This window comes from Coregonus clupeaformis, chromosome 6 (genome assembly GCF_020615455.1).
Source record: "Coregonus clupeaformis isolate EN_2021a chromosome 6, ASM2061545v1, whole genome shotgun sequence".
Taxonomy (NCBI): Eukaryota; Metazoa; Chordata; class Actinopteri; order Salmoniformes; family Salmonidae; genus Coregonus; species Coregonus clupeaformis.
Genome location: NC_059197.1, coordinates 42,926,402 through 42,945,348, shown reverse-complemented (window position 1 = coordinate 42,945,348; position 18,947 = coordinate 42,926,402). Strand labels below are relative to the sequence as shown.

At 43.0% G+C, this 18,947-nt stretch overlaps 1 protein-coding gene across 2 annotated transcripts; it reads right to left on the bottom strand.

Moving 5' to 3' along the window:
- Nucleotides 1-1,653: 1,653 nt before the first annotated feature.
- Nucleotides 1,654-18,090, bottom strand: LOC121567396 (transmembrane protease serine 4). Of its 2 annotated transcripts, none has more exons than XM_041877419.2 (13): nt 17,798-18,090; nt 10,627-10,681; nt 10,300-10,443; nt 9,758-9,910; nt 9,350-9,476; nt 9,108-9,227; nt 8,040-8,083; nt 6,622-6,784; nt 6,060-6,226; nt 5,550-5,645; nt 5,251-5,393; nt 4,882-5,031; nt 1,654-4,710 (listed from the first exon to the last, which is right to left on the bottom strand). In XM_041877419.2, the coding sequence occupies exons 3-13, from the start codon at nt 10,409-10,411 to the stop codon at nt 4,699-4,701; spliced, it is 1,287 nt and encodes a 428-aa protein (XP_041733353.1). In that variant the 5' UTR covers nt 10,412-10,443; nt 10,627-10,681; nt 17,798-18,090; the 3' UTR covers nt 1,654-4,698. The 2 variants fall into 2 exon arrangements, with proteins under 2 accessions (XP_041733353.1, XP_041733352.1); XM_041877418.2 differs by lacking the exon at nt 17,798-18,090 and adding an exon at nt 14,229-14,743.
- Between the last annotated feature and the right edge of the window lie 857 nt (nt 18,091-18,947).

Here is an 18,947-nt window from a genome sequence, read left to right as displayed (position 1 = left end):
TCTTGGGAGGAGCAGGAGAAGACGAGGATGTCGTCAAGGTAGACGAAGACGAACCGGTTCCACATGTCGCAGAGAACATCATTAACCAAGGCCTGGAACACAGCTGGAGCGCTGGTAAGGCCAAATGGTATGACCAGATACTCGTCTTAACTGCTTACCGTGTTGAAGGCAGTCTTCCACTTGTCCCCCTCCTGTATCCGCACCAGGTGGTAGGCGTTCCGTTGGTCTAGCTTGGAGAACATGTTGGCCCCCTGGAGCGGCTGAAAGGCTGGGATGCCTCGGAGGCGAGGTGGAATCGGACTTCCTCTCATTCCGAATGGTCAAGGCGATGAGTGAGTCGAGATCCGCCGGTAGTTCCCGGACTGCAAGCTCGTCCATAACTTCCTCCGATACTCTGTGTAGGAATGTGTTGAACAGCGCTTCCGGGTTCCAGGCACACTCTGCTGCCAATGTGCGGAAATCCACTGCATAGTCTGCCACACTGCGGGATTCTTGCTGAAGCTGGAATAATTCCGGGCATCGAAAACCTTCTTTACCTCCCGCATGAACTCCTCCAGAATGAAGCATACGGCCGACTGTTGTTTCCACACTGCCATAGCCCAGGCGAGAGCCCTCGCCGGACATCAGTGTGATAAGGTACGCTACCTCCGGGGGAGGTAAGCGGGGTTCTCGGCTAACAGCCGGGTTACTGAGGGGCTGGGAGGTTACCGTCGTGGTAGGCTGCCTAACAGACAACCTGCGGAATTGCTCCAGCAATGTGTTAAACGCTCGGTCATGGCATTCGGCCAAGGTCTGGAACCCTTCCATGAGACCACGAAGCAACTCCTCGTGCCTTCCAATGGTGGCTTCTTGAGAGGAAAGAGCTGGTCCGAGTCTGCTGGGTCAGTCATGGCCAGTTCGTACTATCCCGTTTCAGGAGAAGACCCAAATGCAGACAGTGTCAAAGTAACAAAAGTTTATTACAAAAACAGGGGGCAGGCAAACGACAGGTCAAGGGCAGGCAGAGGTCAGTAATCCAGTGTGGTGTGACAAGGTACAGAACGGCAGGCAGGCTCAGGGTCAGGGCAGGCAGAATGGTCAAACCCGGGAAAACTAGAAAACAAGAACTTGAGAAAGACAGGAGCAAGGGGAAAAACGCTGGTAGGCTTGACGAAAAACAAAACGAACTGGCAACAGACAAACAGAGAACACAGTGATAAATACACTGGGGATAATGGGGAAGATAGGCGACACCTGGAGGGGGGTGGAGACAATCACAAAGACTGGTGAAACAGATAAGGGTGTGACACATACGTACCGATGTTTAATAGAAGCAATAAGGTTGACAACTTTAATTTGCTATTGTGGTAGTAAAACAGATGATGCAATAACCAGCTCATGAACCTAGATATTGGGTATGGTGGCGTGCTGCCTGTTCTATGCACTGATGTACCAACTGTTTGTATTTGTTACGAACCCCGTGTTGGTCAATGGTGGCTCTCCTGTCCATTGTATTACCCCGTAGAAAACCAGAGACACACAGAGACATGCACACACACACACACATTATTGGTTCCATTTAAAGTCAGTGAACCATTACTCCTTTGACATTGGAGAAAAGCGCGCAAAGCCTGCCTCTGGGAGAAAAGCAATACTATTCAGTTGATCCTTGTCTTTTAGTGTCTTTGTATAATCAAGCCTCTGTTGATATATTCAGAAGGATCATGTCGATGAAGAAAATGATCTATAAGGCTAGTTAATGTGTTTGTATTCATTGTCCCTCCTGTAACTTTAATCAGATCCGAGAATGTCCAAAACTACCATCAGTATTGAATGTCTTGTGTGTTACTAAGTACAGAGTTATCCTTCACTGTTCACTGCTTCAGTATCTCTAGGAGAACACTGTCTGTTCAAGCCCCTCAGTATGTGCAGTTCCACAAGCTCTGAGCTCGACTAGCCATGTCTGAGCTGATATCCACAAGCTATGAGCTTGATTGTGCATGTCTGAGCTGTGGGGTGCAGCAGTGAGCATGCCCAGTGTAGTGCTTCTCTGGAGGCAGTCGCATAGCCGCAGTGATGCATTGTGGACCGCATGTTATGTTAGACTAAAAGCAGCAATCAGCTCAAGCCTGCATCACCGTGGCAGATCCACACAACTCACCCTGTGAACCAACGTCTCAGGCAACACAGACTAACAGCATGGCTGGTAGTATAATGGGTATTGATACACAACAGTATTATTAAGCACTATTTGATACACTCTTATCACACTTGCACAACCATGAAATGAAACAAATTATGTCATGTGTCCGTCAGTATTGATACCCTGTGCACGTTGTGACAGTACATAGAAATACAGGAAGCATCCAATGATGATTCACTGCTTTAGTATTACAGCAAAAACCTGGAAAATGATACAGAGCTATAGCTCACGTTCAATGTTATCAAAATACTGATCTACCATGGGAAATCCAATCAACTCTAATACAAGCTTTGAATTCTCTGCAGCTCAAATAAGAATACTGGAATTTGCTAACAATGCATTGTAGATTACATTGCTACAATGTACTGTATATTTATTCAACAGAAAGATCAACAATGACAGTCAGTGGACATAAATATAAATCTGTCCACTCAGTCCTAACATTGTCTGCTTCTTATATAACAGATGTAAAAATCATCTGATTTGATACTAATATGGGTTTCCTGCAGCCCACTGCCGGAGCGACTCCTACTCACACTGCCAAGCCAAGAGTTTGTGAAGTCTGCTCTCTGCTTCCCACATTCCAGTGCAGAGAACACCCCCTGCTCCAACCTGCAGTATACTGTACAGTACAACACACGTCCTCTGGCCAAACTGCATTTTAAAATGCCTTTTCTAAAGGCTCAGTTGTGCACTGTTTTAGCCCACCAAGGCCAAGTGAAACAAACAAGCAAAAAAAAAGATATATTTTAATCCTTATTACAATGGGTATGTATGTGCATTTGTAGCCAACTCATGCTACCCACATCACAGTTTACTCTACAGTCAAATAGATAGGACTTTTACTCTGAGCTCATAGGTAGCCAGGTTACTACCTGTTAGGATCACAACACACACATAAAGGTGTACACAGTTATTACCCATCATCCTCTACTCCAAGGAGCTGTCCAGGGTTCTGAGGAGGGGCTGTTTTCACTCCCACACTGGCCTCACCCACAGCGTTACTGTCTGTGGGTAGGAGTCACTAGATGGCCAGGCTTGAATGGACTCAAGTTGCAATATCATCCTAACTGATGACTAAGTACAGCACATTTGCTATTTGTAATTGGGTTTAAAGAGTGCTGTACTTCCGTAATGTCTTGCTAAATTGTAACGACCACTGTCGAGCCCAAGCTGAGTATGAGGGCTAATGTGGCTCGTGCAGAAGAAAACAGCTCGCCCTCTTACCTACCAAAACATACACACCCACTTACTGTGAGGCAGTCAATGACTGACCGAACTCAATTTCCTCGGTCTCTAATATGATGTTTCCTTTAAGAACTATAAAGTGAATGTGCAACACCACCTACTATTCCTCTGTTTCTGTAATAATGTCCCACATTCTCCCCTCTCATAACTATGCACCTCAATAGTTTTTTCTCTGGATTGTAGAACAAAGTATATATATATATATATATATATATATATACAGGAAATAAAGGTTTGCATAAAAGGAGTTACTGTTGTAGATGTGTCGGTTTGTTGCTGTGGCTGTGGAGTAACTTTATTGTTACTACTGTCTTGTAACTTCCCCATATAGCCCACTGGATGACACAGGCTTACATGTCATTGATACAGGGTTTAGACATTACAATCAGACACTGCCGAGACATCCCATTACTCACAGTTCATCACAATCCTAATCTGATAATTTATTTATTGAACACAGGCATCCCTTTATCAAACATGCCAACAATACGTGCAATAAGACACATTCTTATCTTACACAGACAACCATTTCTACATAGTATACAATATTTACAGATATACAAAGAAACACTAAATGTTCACAATGTCAAAAAAAACACACGCCATTAATCAGAACCTTGTACATGTGCATATTGGTGCAAGCAGGGATTATTCCAATTGCACACTGGAAATATGTTGGCACACAGTGAATAGGTCTGACCACCTGAAAGTGCACAAGTGAATCCATGATGGGATGTACAGGACGGTTATTGGAGGAGGCATAATGGCCCCTCCATTGACATATAATCTGAAGAGAGGTTCATGTCTCAGCACCATATGTCCCAAATGGCCCCCTATTCCCTTGATAGTGCACTACTTTTACCCCATAGCGTTCTGATCAAAAGTAGTGCACTATAAAGGCAATAGGGGGCCATTTGGGATGCAGACCCAGACCGACTGTCGTCTTAAGCGACAGTGTTACACTACCACGTCAGTGGTCCCTGAGATACCTAAGATGGCACAAGCCACACCGTAAATAACCTGTTATGGTAAAGAAGGAGTGTTGAGTGTGTCCATGTGTGTTTTTGTCCTTGCACTTTTGTGCCTATCTGAGTGTGCGGGCATGTGTGTGTGTTTGTTTGAGTTATGTATTGTTGTAGGTGTTTTAAATTGCACTTTGAAGAGGATTCCTCTTCCATTCCACTAACAGAGCTCAATGTAGATCCGCTGAAATCCATTCTGATACCCCAACCCAATAGAGCATTGGCTTTTGGTCCCGGTTTGAGGCTTCAAGGGTTTTTCTAGAACAATAAAGTACACATGGTCAAACCATTACAGTGTACAATACACTATTATTAGTCTTTGTTTTCAGGGCAGCAGCATATAACATCTAGACTTTACATAGAACAAAGTAAAAATAAACAATATTAAAATACACTAGCTCCTTGCCTCTCCTGTGTGAGCATACATACCTCCATGACAGTGTGGATCCAGTTGAGCATACTGTCCACGTTGCAGTAGACCCCTGGTCGACCCTCTCTGGCACAGCCGACCCCCCAACTCACCACCCCCACCAGCTGCCATTGTCCTGACAGGTACACCAGAGGACCACCACTGTCTCCCTACAACAAATGACCCCACAATGGCATTAGGTACACTGGAATTACACACTATACACGTATGCCAGTGGCCAAAGTTAAGGGTGGATATGCAATACTCAATAGAGTGTTATAAGGTCTTCCCATTTATTTTCTTACAGGACAAGGCATTGAATGTATTCACGCCAAAATCTATCTTAGTTTCTCTTCTGTTTTTCTCAAAGCAAACATTCTACTTTATACCTGACATGCATCCACTTTGCCCTCCAGGTAACCAGCGCAAAGCATCCTGGGAGTAATTGAGGAACCGTAGACAGTGGGACTGGAGCACTGATCACTGTCTATAAGGGGAATGGTAGCCTTCTGGAGGACAGGAGACACTTTACCTGAGGAGAGAGAAAAGATGACAGAGTGATGAGAAGGAGAAGAGGAGAAAGTGACTATTAACATTATGTGAGAATGATTTGAGTGTATGTGCTTATTGGATAGAGATGAAGAGGGTGATAAAAGGGAAGGGGTAGTATTGTTTGCTGTATGCTCACCCTTCTCCTCCAGGTAGCCCCAGCCTGTCACCGCCATAGAGTCTCCTGCCTTCAGGCCCAGGTTCTTAGGGGGCAAACACACGGGCCGACGAGTGTCTGGTGGAGGAAACATAACTGTAAATGTACTTCTTCATAAATAAATCACAGCCTACTCTCATTACAATCTAAATGTACAGTATTTCCCTAGAGGGATTTCCCATGTTGCAAGACCCATTGAAATGGACAGTTTGATAAATTGGCCACTAGAGGTCAGAATCTACCATGAATGCATTCTCTCTTCCTCGAATCAAACTGCTTTTACAAGTACATATTTCCATATCATTATGTAGTGCTGTACCATTCATTTTTGAGAGTGCTGAGAAATGTTCTTCATGGTAAGTCATTCAAAACCAGAATAGGTCGATGTGGGGCTTTTGTTATGTCTAGCCTTTGAGAAACCTGGAATTGTCCAGCAAATTCAGTACCACAGTCTGTGTGTTGCTAAAATGTAACGTTGGGGAAGTGACATACTTCCTACAGTGATGGGTTTGGTCAGCCTCATCATGGCCATATCGTAGTCATTGCGGGCTGCGTTGTAGTCTCCATTCAGTATGATCCTGTCTACATACGAGCCTCCCATGGAGCCCATGTAAGTCCTCCCAGACACCACCAGCCAGCGACTCAGCTCCTTCTTACTACTGTAGGACCAGGAGAGGAAAGAGATACAGGGGTTAGCAGCAAGGCCTCTGTCTCTATCTCCAGATGCTTAAGCATATTATACGATTGCAGACTTTGTGGGATTTTCCACGTTGGATGGTCAGAGTTAGATCGTTAATGTCTGGTTAAGCTAGTTGTAGATATCCAGAGTAGATATTCACACATTCTACAGTGTATATAATTTTCAATTTTTGTCATGTAGCAGACACTCTTATCCAGAGTGACTTACAGGAGCAATTAGGGTTAAGTGCCTTGCTCAAGGACACATCGACAGATTTTTCTCCTGGTTGGCTCGGGGATTCAAACCAGCAACCTTCCGGTCAGTGGCCCAATGCTAGGCTACCTGCCTGCCTATTGGGTGTCCAGTGGTACTGACCCAGAGAAGCAGTGTGCTGCTGTGACGACCCAGCGTGGTGACACCAGTGACCCTCCACAGGTGTGTTGTCCATTCTGCTGCAGGCTCACCTGCCACGGCCAGTCTTCTATAGACGCATCCACACCCCCCACGATACGGTCCGATGGCCCCCGCTCTCCACAGTCTGACACACACACAGGGGAAAGACATTTTAGTTCCACTGAAGAGTTTAGTAAATAACTATGGTAGCATCTCAGGAGTTGCCTTGTACACTAAGGTAGTTTGACGAGTAAATGTAGAATTTGCAGTGGGGGTGAACTCAAATTAGCCCTTTGGCAGTTAGCATTGCTATCTGTCAGCAAAGTAAGACAATCATGCAAGCACTGATCCATTACAAAGTGGCTTGTTGCCTGGATCCTGTCCAGTTTGCCTGCATTCTCCACCACTGTCAGAGCTGGAGATTGTAGTCTGAACAAAGCCTATTCCCCCTCAGGAAACTGAAAAGATTTGGCATGGGTCCTCAGATCCTCAAAAAGTTCTACAGCTGCACCATCTTAAGCATCCTGACTGGTTGCATCGCTGCCTGGTATAGCAACTGCTCAGCATCCAACTGCAAGGCACTACAGAGGGTAGTGCGTACGGCCCAGTAAATCACTGGGGCCAAGCTTCCTGCCATCCAGGACCTCTATACCAGGCGGTGTCAGAGGAAGGCCCTAAAAATTGTCAAAGACTCCAGCCACCCTAGTCATAGACTGTTCTCTCTGCTCCCGCATGGCAAGCAGTGCCGGAGCGCCAAGTCTAGGTCCAAAAGGCTTATTAACAGCTTCTACCCCGAAGCCATAAGACTCCTGAACAGCTAATCAAATGGCTACCCGGACTATTTGCATTGTCCCCCACTCCCTCTTTTACGCTGCTGCTACTCTCTGTTTATTATCTATGCATAGTCACTTTAACTATACCTACATGTACATATTACCTAAATTACCTCGACTAACCTGTGCCTCCGCACATTGACTCTGTACCCCCTGTATATAGGCTCGCTACTGTTATTTTACTGCTGCTCTTTCATTATTATTATTTATTAATTTTTTACTTTTCAATTTTTTTACTTAACACTTTTTTTCTTAAAACTGCATTGTTGGCTAAGGGCTTGTAAGTAAGCATTTCACTGTAAGGTCTACACCTGTTGTATTCGGCGCATGTGGCAAATAACATTTGATTTGATTTGAACATGTCTGTCTGTCTGTCTGTCTGTGTCTCAGTCTTTCTGTCTCTATCTCTTGTATAACTCAACTCCTGGAGAACTTGGATGATGAATATCACTCAGTCTTTTCCAATTATTTGTCGAGGGGAAGGAGTGGGGAGTCCAGAATAGGGGGACAGGGGGGTAACAGAGTGTGAGGTGGAGTATCAGAGGCAGAGGAAGGGGAAGGGCTTACCGGAGCAGGTCAGGGAGATCACGGATCCTGAGTTACAAACCTGGCTGGAATCAAACAAGGAGGGGAATTCAACACAAAGTACGTACACACGGTACATACTGTACACATCACGTTGTATGCATAGAAACACACCCAAAACATGATTACCAAACATAATAGGTAGACAAAGAGTCCAATTCGAGAGTTAGTCTTCAGTGTTGGTTTAGTGTCTGTCAGACATAACATACTCGTACTTCTTGTTTCCTCTAATTATTGAAACAAGGATGTGGGAGAACAGAAACTCCCAAATTGTTTGTGTCAGAAAAACAGAGAGTACGTCATAGTCAGAGACACACAACGAGAGAGAAAGAGAGACAGAGAGAGAGAGAGAGAGAGAGAGAGAGAGAGAGAGAGAGAGAGAGAGAGAGAGAGAGAGAGAGAGAGAGAGAGAGAGAGAGAGAGAGAGAGAGAGAGAGAGAGAGAGAGAGAGAGAGAGAGAGAGGATGAGAGAGATGATGCAGTGGTGCGCATCACAAGTAGAGAGAGACAATAAAAGGAAACAGAAGGAGAGAATAAAGGGGACTTTAATCTGTTGTTTTTTTTGCCTTGGGCTGTTTTAGAGTAAACAGACAGGGTGGCAGTCATGCATTCTATTTACCATGTCACAACTGCCTGAGCCTAACTGCCATCTTACTACAAGCAGTGGCAGTGGGATGCCAGTGAATCAACACAAACACTGCATAGTGAACAGTGTAACAGTGACGCAGACATAGCTGCATGGTCAACATAGTCATTTATTTTTATTTTACCTTTATTTTACAAGGCAGTTCAATTTAGGCCTGGCAAAAATAAGACAAGTACCATAAGAGAGGCACAGACATAAGTAACCAAAGTGGGGAACATTTATTTAGACTTGTTTCAATTCTCCATTTACTGCGTTGATCAAGATAGTTATCCATCCATATTTGATACCAAAAAACTGTATATATATATTACTGATCCGTTCACCTTTCTGTTGAAACTAGATCTAGAAACAGTAGAGTCACACCACAGTAACAGGCTCAATATAACCCATCTTCTAATGCTTACCGGTCAATGACAGTCTGGTAAATGGGGGTGGTTTTGGCTGCGACCCTGACCCCTGAGAACGGTCCTGTCTTCAGGGACAGGGACAAGTTCTGCACTGAGATGGTACTACTGATGGGTTTACTGTGGGAACGAGTGGAGACAGAGAGACATTTTAAAGACATTTAGGAGAAACAGAATATTTAAAGGGGAAACTGTAGCTAAGTTGCTCAGTGATGAGTGAGTTAGGGAGGGAGGAGACCCACTTGGTGTAGCCCAGCTGTTGACAGGCTTTCTCTGTGTGCTGCTGGGTCCAGTCCTCACCACACACACTCCTCCATCCTGTCCCAGCACTGTAGATCTGGAGAACACTCTGCTCAGAGACCAGACGCACTGCACAGAGAGATGGAGAGAGAGACACAGAGAGAGAGACACAGAGAGAGAGAGAGAGAGAGAGAGAGAGAGAGAGAGAGAGAGAGAGAGAGAGCAGAGACAGAGACAGAGACAGAGACAGAGACAGAGACAGAGACAGAGACAGAGACAGAATAAGAATGCGATGAAGCACATAGAAGTCACATAAAGACAGATGTATAAAGATTTATAGATGGAGTGGTGTGTTTGAGTACCTGTCCGTGTGTGTGTGTGTTTGTGCATGTGTATGTGTGTTTGTTTACCTGGGAAGGTAGTGTTGACAGTCATGAAGGTCACACAGGTGAGCTCGTCCTCTCCTCCTGAACAGTCTGCTATCCCATCACACGCTTTGTCCAGGGGAATGAACTTCACCGACCGGGAGCAGAAGAAGTAATTGCTGTTGATCAGCTGCGCGACTGGGGACAGAAAGGAAGGGGGGAAGATGGATGAGAGGAGGAGAGACAGAAGATAGGGACAGGTTATTAAAATATATTGTTTGCTGACTGAAATAATACATTCACAAACATTTTGGGGAATCAAATTTAATAATGTTGCTGTAGTTTGATTGTGAATCATTGAGCATTTGTACGGGGGGAGAAGTACTAGTATGTCTTGTGTTAGCTAAGTGGAGGAGAGGGTGTAGAGATGGGATGTGTCCCAAACGGCACACTATACCCTACATAGTACACTACTTTTGACTGCACTACTCTTGATCCCTATGAGCCCTGTTCAAAAGTAGTGCACTATGTAGGGAATAGGGGTGCCATTTGGAATGCGTTATGATGGATGTTGAAGCTGGACTCACTGAAGTAGCCAGCTGTGACCAGGATCCCCAGCGTTACCAGTACCATCAACACAGTGATCAGGACCCTCTTCCTCGACGAGGACTTCTCTTTCTGGGAATTCGGAGCCGTCATGAGCTTTCTTTTTCGACCAGGCTGCACTACAACTGAGGGAGAGGAAGATAGAGAAAGAACAATCAGCATTTTGGAGCTATTTAAAATGTAGACACATTTAATAATAATTGGACAGTATGATATAATTGGTATAATTGGACAGTATGATATTGCATATTATGCAACACTTGTGCAATATGATTGCAAAATTAATAAATTCCACTACAATGGCTTACCTTGTTGTCTAGGATTTAATGGTATATTGCTTTCTTCAGCAAGCCAGGTGTCAGTCTGGAGAGAGAGAGAGAGAGAGAGACAGAGAGAGCGAGAGAGAGAGAGAGAGAGAGAGAGAGAGAGAGAGACAGAGAGAGAGAGAGAGAGAGAGAGAGAGAGAGAGAGAGAGAGAGAGAGAATGAGACAAAGTGGATCATAATGTGCTCAGTGCAGAACGTGTGACAGGGTGTAAGATTGTGAGCTTCTAGGGTCTAGAGAGGGGAGGCATGACAGATTGGATCAGGAACACACACACACACACACAAACAACACAGTGTGCCTCCCATCACAAAGTTGTGTTTGACTGTCACTCCTAGTGCTGTGGGCACAATTCCCATGTCAGTCCGACACAGGGACAGAGATAGTCATATGACACAGGCTCGGGTGTGGGTGTGGTTCACAAGTACCTGCCATCATAACTCTCATGAGTCATAAGTCATTGTCTCATTGAATGAAACCTGCTCACTGGTGAAACAACAACATCCCAAAAAACCAATGACTGGTGTCTCAAACAGTCTGTTAGGTATCTACAGTATTGGCTATTTTGTCCAATCTCTCCAACTGGTCCACAAATACTGTACAAATCTGTCACAACACCAATACAGTCTACAAACTGCCACCTGGTTCTTCCTGACACACTCAGCAACAGTGAACCCAAGTCCTGCTGACACTGAGGCTGTCCTAATATGGACACCACCATACAATACACTATCATGTAGATAAGGAGGGTCATACTGTATGGAGGGAAAATAAACAGGTGGTGGCTACAGTGAGGGACAGGGCGAAGAAGACCAGAAGTCAGATATACATATACTGTACATTTACAATCCTAAACAGTTAAAGACGCCCTGTTGCTGAGCGTCGTTGGGGGCTGAGCTTTGAGATGAGGTTTAACACAAATCACATACCTTTAGTGAGAATGGGGGGGGGGAGTTCTGGTTCTCTATGGCAGGGTCCTGGGGCCCATGTTTTGGTTTTGGCAGGAGTGTCTTTTTGGGGGAAGGTCACCTTATCCTCGTAGGAATAGGCAATGGGGGCGTCAAATTAGGCAGAGCAAACTCTGATACTCTCTTGTATAAGCGAGGAAGAGATTCACAAAGCATTTTGTTCTGGTCAAAGCATTTGTCAAATACAATCTCTGAGCTTGACACAAAGGCTATGTGCATCAGAGAGGCAGACACACTGTAGCTGACTGTAAGCGTTCTATGGCAAAGCTTCAAATTAAGTAACTGCTAGATAACGGTTTGCGTTCCATTTGCCTTGGAGTGCTTCCATATGTAAGACCAGAGTTATTCTAGTTTACCTAAAAAGCTGGTTTCATATTGATATTTGATTAATTTGCTGTATAATCTTCCATTACATAAAATAATTTGGAAGGCTACAGGGTTTGATATCAGTCTTTCATAAAGGAAAATGCTGGCTCATTTAGGAACATTTTTAAGAACATCAAAGTCATGCCAGATCGCTCCAATAAGAATAACAATAACACACAACACTGAGTGTGTGAGTGTGCATTCCTGTGCACACTCACAGTATGTAAATGTTGATTTGAATAACACACTCACACACAGAGAAAGATTTGGTATAATTTGCATGAGTCATGGAGACAGTGCTGGTTGGTGGACTCTCCACTGTCACGCCCTGGCTCTGGGGACTCTTGTATGTTGAGCCAGGGTGTTAGTTTCTTTGTGTTGTGTCTATGTTTCGTTTTCTATGTTCTGTTCTAGGTTATGTGTTTCTATGTTGGCCGGGGTGGTTCTCAATCAGAGGCAACGAGAATCAGCTGTTGCTTGTTGTCTCTGATTGGGAACCATACTTAGGCAGCCTTTTGTGCACTTGTGATTCGTGGGATCTTGTTCCGTGTAGGTTTGTGTATGACTGAGGACTTCACGTTTCGTTTTGTTGTTTTGGTTATTTGTATCGTGTTGCTAAGTACACTATTAAAGAGATGTACGCATATCACGCTGCGCCTTGGTCCACTCATTATGACGATCGTGACATCCACGTAGATGTATTGTAAACAAGAACTAATCTAGGTCAGTATGAGCATGCTTTGTGATAAGGATATATGGTTACAAAGAGGAGAAGAAACAAAGAATGGACGGTAGAGTACAGAGGTGGGAGAACAGGAAGTTAAGCCAGTTCAACTTGAAATGTGACTATACACATCTTGGAGCTGACAGTTGACTGGCCAGTACCAACCATAACCAAAACACCTGCAATGTTTCATCAAAGATGACCAGGAATATACAGTGTTATGTTCAGTAATATGGTGTCTACCTCAGTTGAGAATTGAATACTGTTGCTTTAAGAATGTATCAGACACATTGTGCGTGAACGGAGGTGAGTGAGTTTTGGACGAGTTGTGAACATGTTGATCTGAAGTAAAGACGTTCAGTTTAATTGCAGAACATGCCTCTGTAACATACAGTACATAGCAAACTATCCAAAATAGAGACTCATAGTGATTTGTAGACCAAAGATGAACTATAGATCACTAACTGCAGCCCCTTCTCCATTCATTTACTCAAATGTATAACTTGAGGATCGCCTACTTTGCAACACAAACCTGAATCACACAATCTATGTCAATGATGACCTCACTGCAATAATTACATTTGACAGACAGTTGGCATACATTTACAAGTTGTGGTGGAATAAAATCCCAGAGAGAGAGAAATATGCAGAGTGAGACAGAGACAGAGAGAGAGAGAGAGAGAGAGAGGATAAGTTAAACATATAGAAGTGACATATAAACAGATGTATGCAGATGTATATGAGTGTGTGAGGGAGCAAGACAGAGGTGTGTTCAGGTAGTTTTGCCCATTTGGCCCATGCAGGAGAGTAAACACTGGGACTAGACCCAGTTTGCATTGAGGAAGCACCTTGGGAAGCATAACTGGGCCACACTGAAGGTTTCACTGATGAAATGACTTGGCATGTTTCACTTTTGTGTATAAAAAGGTGCTCTCTCTCCTTTGTGGATTGCATTTTAAAGTGAGAGAGCAACAAAGGCCTTTAGAGAGGTTACTTGTGAGTTTTAATCTAAGGCAGGGATCTCCAACAACACACACACAGACACATTCATGCGCACACATAGGCATACACATGCAAATGCACACCAGTTTCCTACATAAACCTGCAGGCTGACCGCAAAAACTACAGATGTGTACAATCACAAGAACCCTAATCTATGTCTATTTCATACATATAGATCTCACAAGAATCTAGATATTGTCAGAACAGTCGCCTCAAAATGAGGCAGTAATACTTTAACATGGTAATACTTTAAAATGCACTTGAGGATCGTTTGCTTTGCAAGGGACTATTTGCATTTATAACAATTGTTCACTAAACACACAGACCATACGTTGATATACAGGTACACACGGCCATGTTATCCCATATGTTTCGTTTTCTCTAAAGTCTCATCACTGTAAACCTGTAAACCACTACTGTACGAGTCCACAGTAAGAGCTGGGTGGTCACGGATGATCAATACTACTCCACAGGTGATTAGCCTGATCCCCTATTTTCCCAGACTGTAATATCCGTCTCTACTCACCTTCATGTTGCTGAAGTCCGATCTCAGCTGGCCCAGACACACAGGTCACAGGGTACAGAGGATGCACTGTACTTCACTCTCTGGACTAAGTAGAACTCCCTTCAACAGTCTCTCCCTTCCCTTCGTCTTGTGCCTTCTGTCCCTCCACTTCTAAAGTTCTACCTCTCACAACTCTGTGCCGGTCCGTATGGTTATTCTCTCTTTCTTCCTTCTCTCTCCTTCTCCCTCTCTCTATCTGTCTCTCTCTTCCTCTCGTACTCTGTTCTTTGTCCCTCAATTCACAGGCAATGAAACGTGATCTATCATGCAGGCTGCCTAACTTGCTGTAAAAGTCTGCTGCTGTATTAGCGACCGTTTGTGTGTTTCTGTGTGTATCCGTGCTGCTGAAATCCACAGGGATTTGTTGTGAGTGACCCAGCCCCTGCTCACTAAACGACACCAAACTAGTATCTGTAATATGACACCTTATGCCCTTCTCTCTCTACCTGTGTACTTCCTCTATCTCTCTCCTCACACAAACTACCTCTCCTGATCTGGTGGCTATCTCTCTCTTTTTCTGTTCTTCTACCTTTCGTCCATGAATGTATGAAAAAATGCACACACACAAATACACACAGACACACAGGAACAGACACACGTGCACAGATGGACACACACACACACACACACACATTCAAACACAAACACTTGATGTGTGTAGTGAGTTGCCTTCAGGTGAGGGCGTGGGCCAGTCCTGTCATGTTGTTTTGACTGAATAATTAGGAGTCTGTTGAATCAGTTGGAGTTGCATTCTGACTTTGCTCTCTGAGCCAGAGGACATAACCCAGGAATGCATACGTGACCACAATCATATTCTGGGACAGAAACTTGTTTCTACTGTAACTCCTCTTTTTTAAAACCCTCCTCACTAGGAGATTTGACAATCATATTGCTAAAAGCTTGATATAATATCCCCCCACACCTCAGGCTGAGTGTGGTACATGGGTGAAATTTCTGCCAAATGTTGTAATTGTGTCACTGGAGTAAAGAATCTAGCAGTTTCCTTGTACTGGATTCTCAACGTTTCCTTCCTTCCAGTCAAAGGTCAACAATAGGTCCACTTTTCTTTGATTTCAACTAACAGCTCCATTACATACTGTAAGTGATTCGTAATCCAACAATAACCTTCTTCTCTGTGAGCTAGACTGTTTCTGCATTGAACAATGCTGAATTGCTAGACAACATCGAGCTAGTAACATACGAACTCTGACTTCTATACAGATCTATGGCTTTGTGGTCATCCTATTAAAAACGATAGAGGAGTTATACCTGAGGTATACAATGTACTCAAGGAGTCAACACGGGTCAAAACAATCTATGTACATTACCAGTCAAAAGTTTGGACACACCACTCATTCAAGGGTTTTTCTTTATTTGTACTATTTTTTACATTGTAGAATAATAGTGAAGACATCAAAACTATGAAAAAACACATATGGAATTATGTAGTAACCAAAAAAGTGTTAAACAAATCAAAATGTATTTTATATTTTTGATTCTTCAAATTGCCACCCTTTGCCTTGATGACAGCTTTGCACACTCTTGGCATTCTCTCAACCAGCTTCATGTGTTAGTCACCTGGAATGCATTTCAATTAACATGTGTGCCTTCTTAAAAGTTAATTTGTGGAAATGATTTCCTTCTTAATGCGTTTGAGCAGTTGTGTTGTAACAAGGTGGGGGGGGATATACAGAAGATAGCCCTATTTGGTAAAAGACCAAGTCCATATTATGGCAAGAACTGCTCAAATAAGCAAAGAGAAACGACAGTCCATCAATACTTTAAGACATGAAAGTCAGTCAATACCGAACATTTCAAGAACAATGAAAGTTTCATCAAGTGCAGTCGCAAAAACCATCAAGCACTGTGATGAAACTGGCTCTCATGAGGACTGTCACAGGAATGGAAGACCCAGAGTTACCTCTGCTGCAGAGGATACGTTCATTAGAGTTACCAGCCACAGAAATTGCAGCCCAAATAAATGCTTCACAGAGTTCATGTAACAGACACATCTCAACATCAACTGTTCAGAGGGGACTGTGTGAATCAGGCCTTCATGGTCGAATTGCTGCAAAGAAACCACTACTAAAGGACACCAATAAGAAGAATAGACCTGCTTGGGCCAAGAAACACGAGCAATGGACATTAGACCGGTGGAAATTTGTCCTTTGGTTTGGAGTCCAAATTGGAGATGTTTGGTTCCAACCGCCGTGTCTTTGTGAGACGCTTAAGGGCTGTGACCCCTGACCCTCTCACCAAACTTCTGTTTTCCACTTCAGAACAAGGAAGTAATGCAAGTGCAGAGCTTTCTAATGGTTTCAAAGTTCACTGGGGCATGGTCCCGACTCCCTGTCAAACCAAAATATCTTCTGAATAAGACATTAACAATATGTCAGCAATAGATAACAAAATGCTGTTGCATAGTACAGTAGAATTGCAGTGTCACCATGAATTGTAAATGTTATTGCCACCGACCTGTGATAAAAAGTTCAGACACTGAAATAGAGAGTGTAAACAGAGGGAGACAGAGATAGTGATATGTGAAGGAAGAGAGAGAGAGAAAAAAGGAATGTGAATCATCTCTACTGCAATGACAGTATCTGACAGTGTCAAACCAAATATTATTTGACTGTCAAAAGTCCCCATCCACCATATCAGAGATATCCAAACCAAATGAACTGCTTGTTCCTGACCAGTGGATATTTGCATAGCAACATTACAACAGACACACTTTCCATGAGGTCGATTCATGGGAGTTGAACGGCATTTTACAAGTACACTATGTATTCATATCATAGTCTGTACAAAACTGTCTGGGATGGGTGAAGTATTATCCAGACTGGCACTGCCGAACTAATGTTACCCTCAGGGCTCTATAGTTGTGTGGAGTGGTTTTTTACATTGGCTTTAGTATCCCAATATCTAACCTTGAGTCTTTCACAATCAGTATCTTTAGATCTTAGTGCAAGCTCAATCAAAATGGACATTGACCAACCTATTACTGAAGATAATTTTATTGAGCGTTGGATCAAGGTTCTCTCCTGATCTGGCTTGGCTTCTGTTAAACAGACACACCAAACGTAATGAGGTTCTACAGCCATTGTCCACTCTCAAGACTGTCATGTAGAAAGAAAATAAAGCCTGCACAAGCAATGGTGCCCCCACATAATTGATTTACACAAAAATGCACAAAAATGCACAACATAGTCTCATAGACTAGATGTAACATAGTAAATGTAAATCTGGGAAACTCAAATTAGTATGATATCTTACATTTGGTATGGTTATATAAGATCGAAAGTTACTAATTTATTAATGTGTTATTCAATGCATTTCTATGGGCTATAGTAGTAACGGCCAAATTCAATTTTTAATAAAATCATTTTTGAAAAAAACATTTTTATACCTAATGGGGTCCTACAATTCAAAATCAAATAGCTAAATGAGCCATGGTATGACCATCTTAAAAAAAGATGGTCATAACACGGCTTAGAATCTTAAGAATTAAATTATCAAAATGTGTCTCTTACATGAGGTTAACCAGTCGCTGTTGCCTGTCAGTCTTTCACCCTCAGTCCTGATCAGGTGGTCTCTGGTGGTTGGAGTCAGTGTTTGCCTGGTTGTCTTTAGAGGTCCACCTGGATCCTTATAGTAATACTGCAGATGTAGAAGTGAGCTTTGAATATGCTTGTACTTCTCTCCACCTTCTCTGTCCCTTTGACTTCAATATTGAATAGAAAGTCCCAGAATCTATCCTCTCTTCCTGCTTTCTTTCCCTCTCTCTCTGTGTTTGAACTGTTGCTCAAGCCTGCCTACTTAGGGAGCAAACTTCACAGTACCTTCATTTTATGTGATCCCACCTCTCTCTCCCTTTGTGTTTTTGTTTTAGCTTAGGTGGGTGAGAATGAGTCCAGGGAAACATATTCAGACTCGTTTCTGGTCAGTGTGTTTTGTCCCCTCACTCTCACATTACACACCACCTGTGTCTGTGTGCTAGAGGTATTGGATATAAGGAAACAGTTCAGGGAAATGGCTGCTCTGTAATGATGATATAGAAAGGAATTGTATTGATAACGTTTTAATTTCTCTAACATCAAGGTTAAAATAGATAACATGCAGATCATTCATGATACTAATACTCTCTGTGAAGCTTTTTCTTTACCACCTCAAGATATCAAGACATTAGTCTTTCCCTCTTTACCCACCTGTGTAGGCTTATGTAGCCTACAGTCAGACCTCTATGCCGACGCTATTAATCAGTAACTATGTATGGGCTCAGAGATAGGAACATAGTCTCAGTAGTCTCACTCAACAGTTATCAGTTCTGTGTAAATGGTTGATAAGTGTAAATGCTGTGTGTCTACAGTGCCTTCAGAAAGTATTCACACCACCAGTCTTTTTACACATCTTGTTGTGTTACAGCCAGAATTTAAAATGTATTACATTTATATTTTTTTGTCACTGGCCTAAATACAATACTGCATAATGTCAAAGTGGAATTCTGTTTTTCATTATTATTTTTTACAAATGAATAAATATGAAAAGCTGAAATGTATTGAGTCAATAAGTCTTCAACCCCTTTGTTATGGCAAGCCTAAATAAGTGTAGAAGTAAAAATTGGCTTAACAAGTCACATAATAAGTTGCATGGACTCACTGTGTGGACAATAATAGTGTTTAA

Coding starts and splice junctions, on each gene's coding strand:
- LOC121567396 (XM_041877418.2), bottom strand. Junction 9,228..9,349: donor CAACAGCTGGGCTACACCAA/GTGGGTCTCCTC, acceptor TCGTTCCCACAG/TAAACCCATCAGTAGTACCA. Junction 5,394..5,549: donor GGGCTACCTGGAGGAGAAGG/GTGAGCATACAG, acceptor CTCTCTCCTCAG/GTAAAGTGTCTCCTGTCCTC.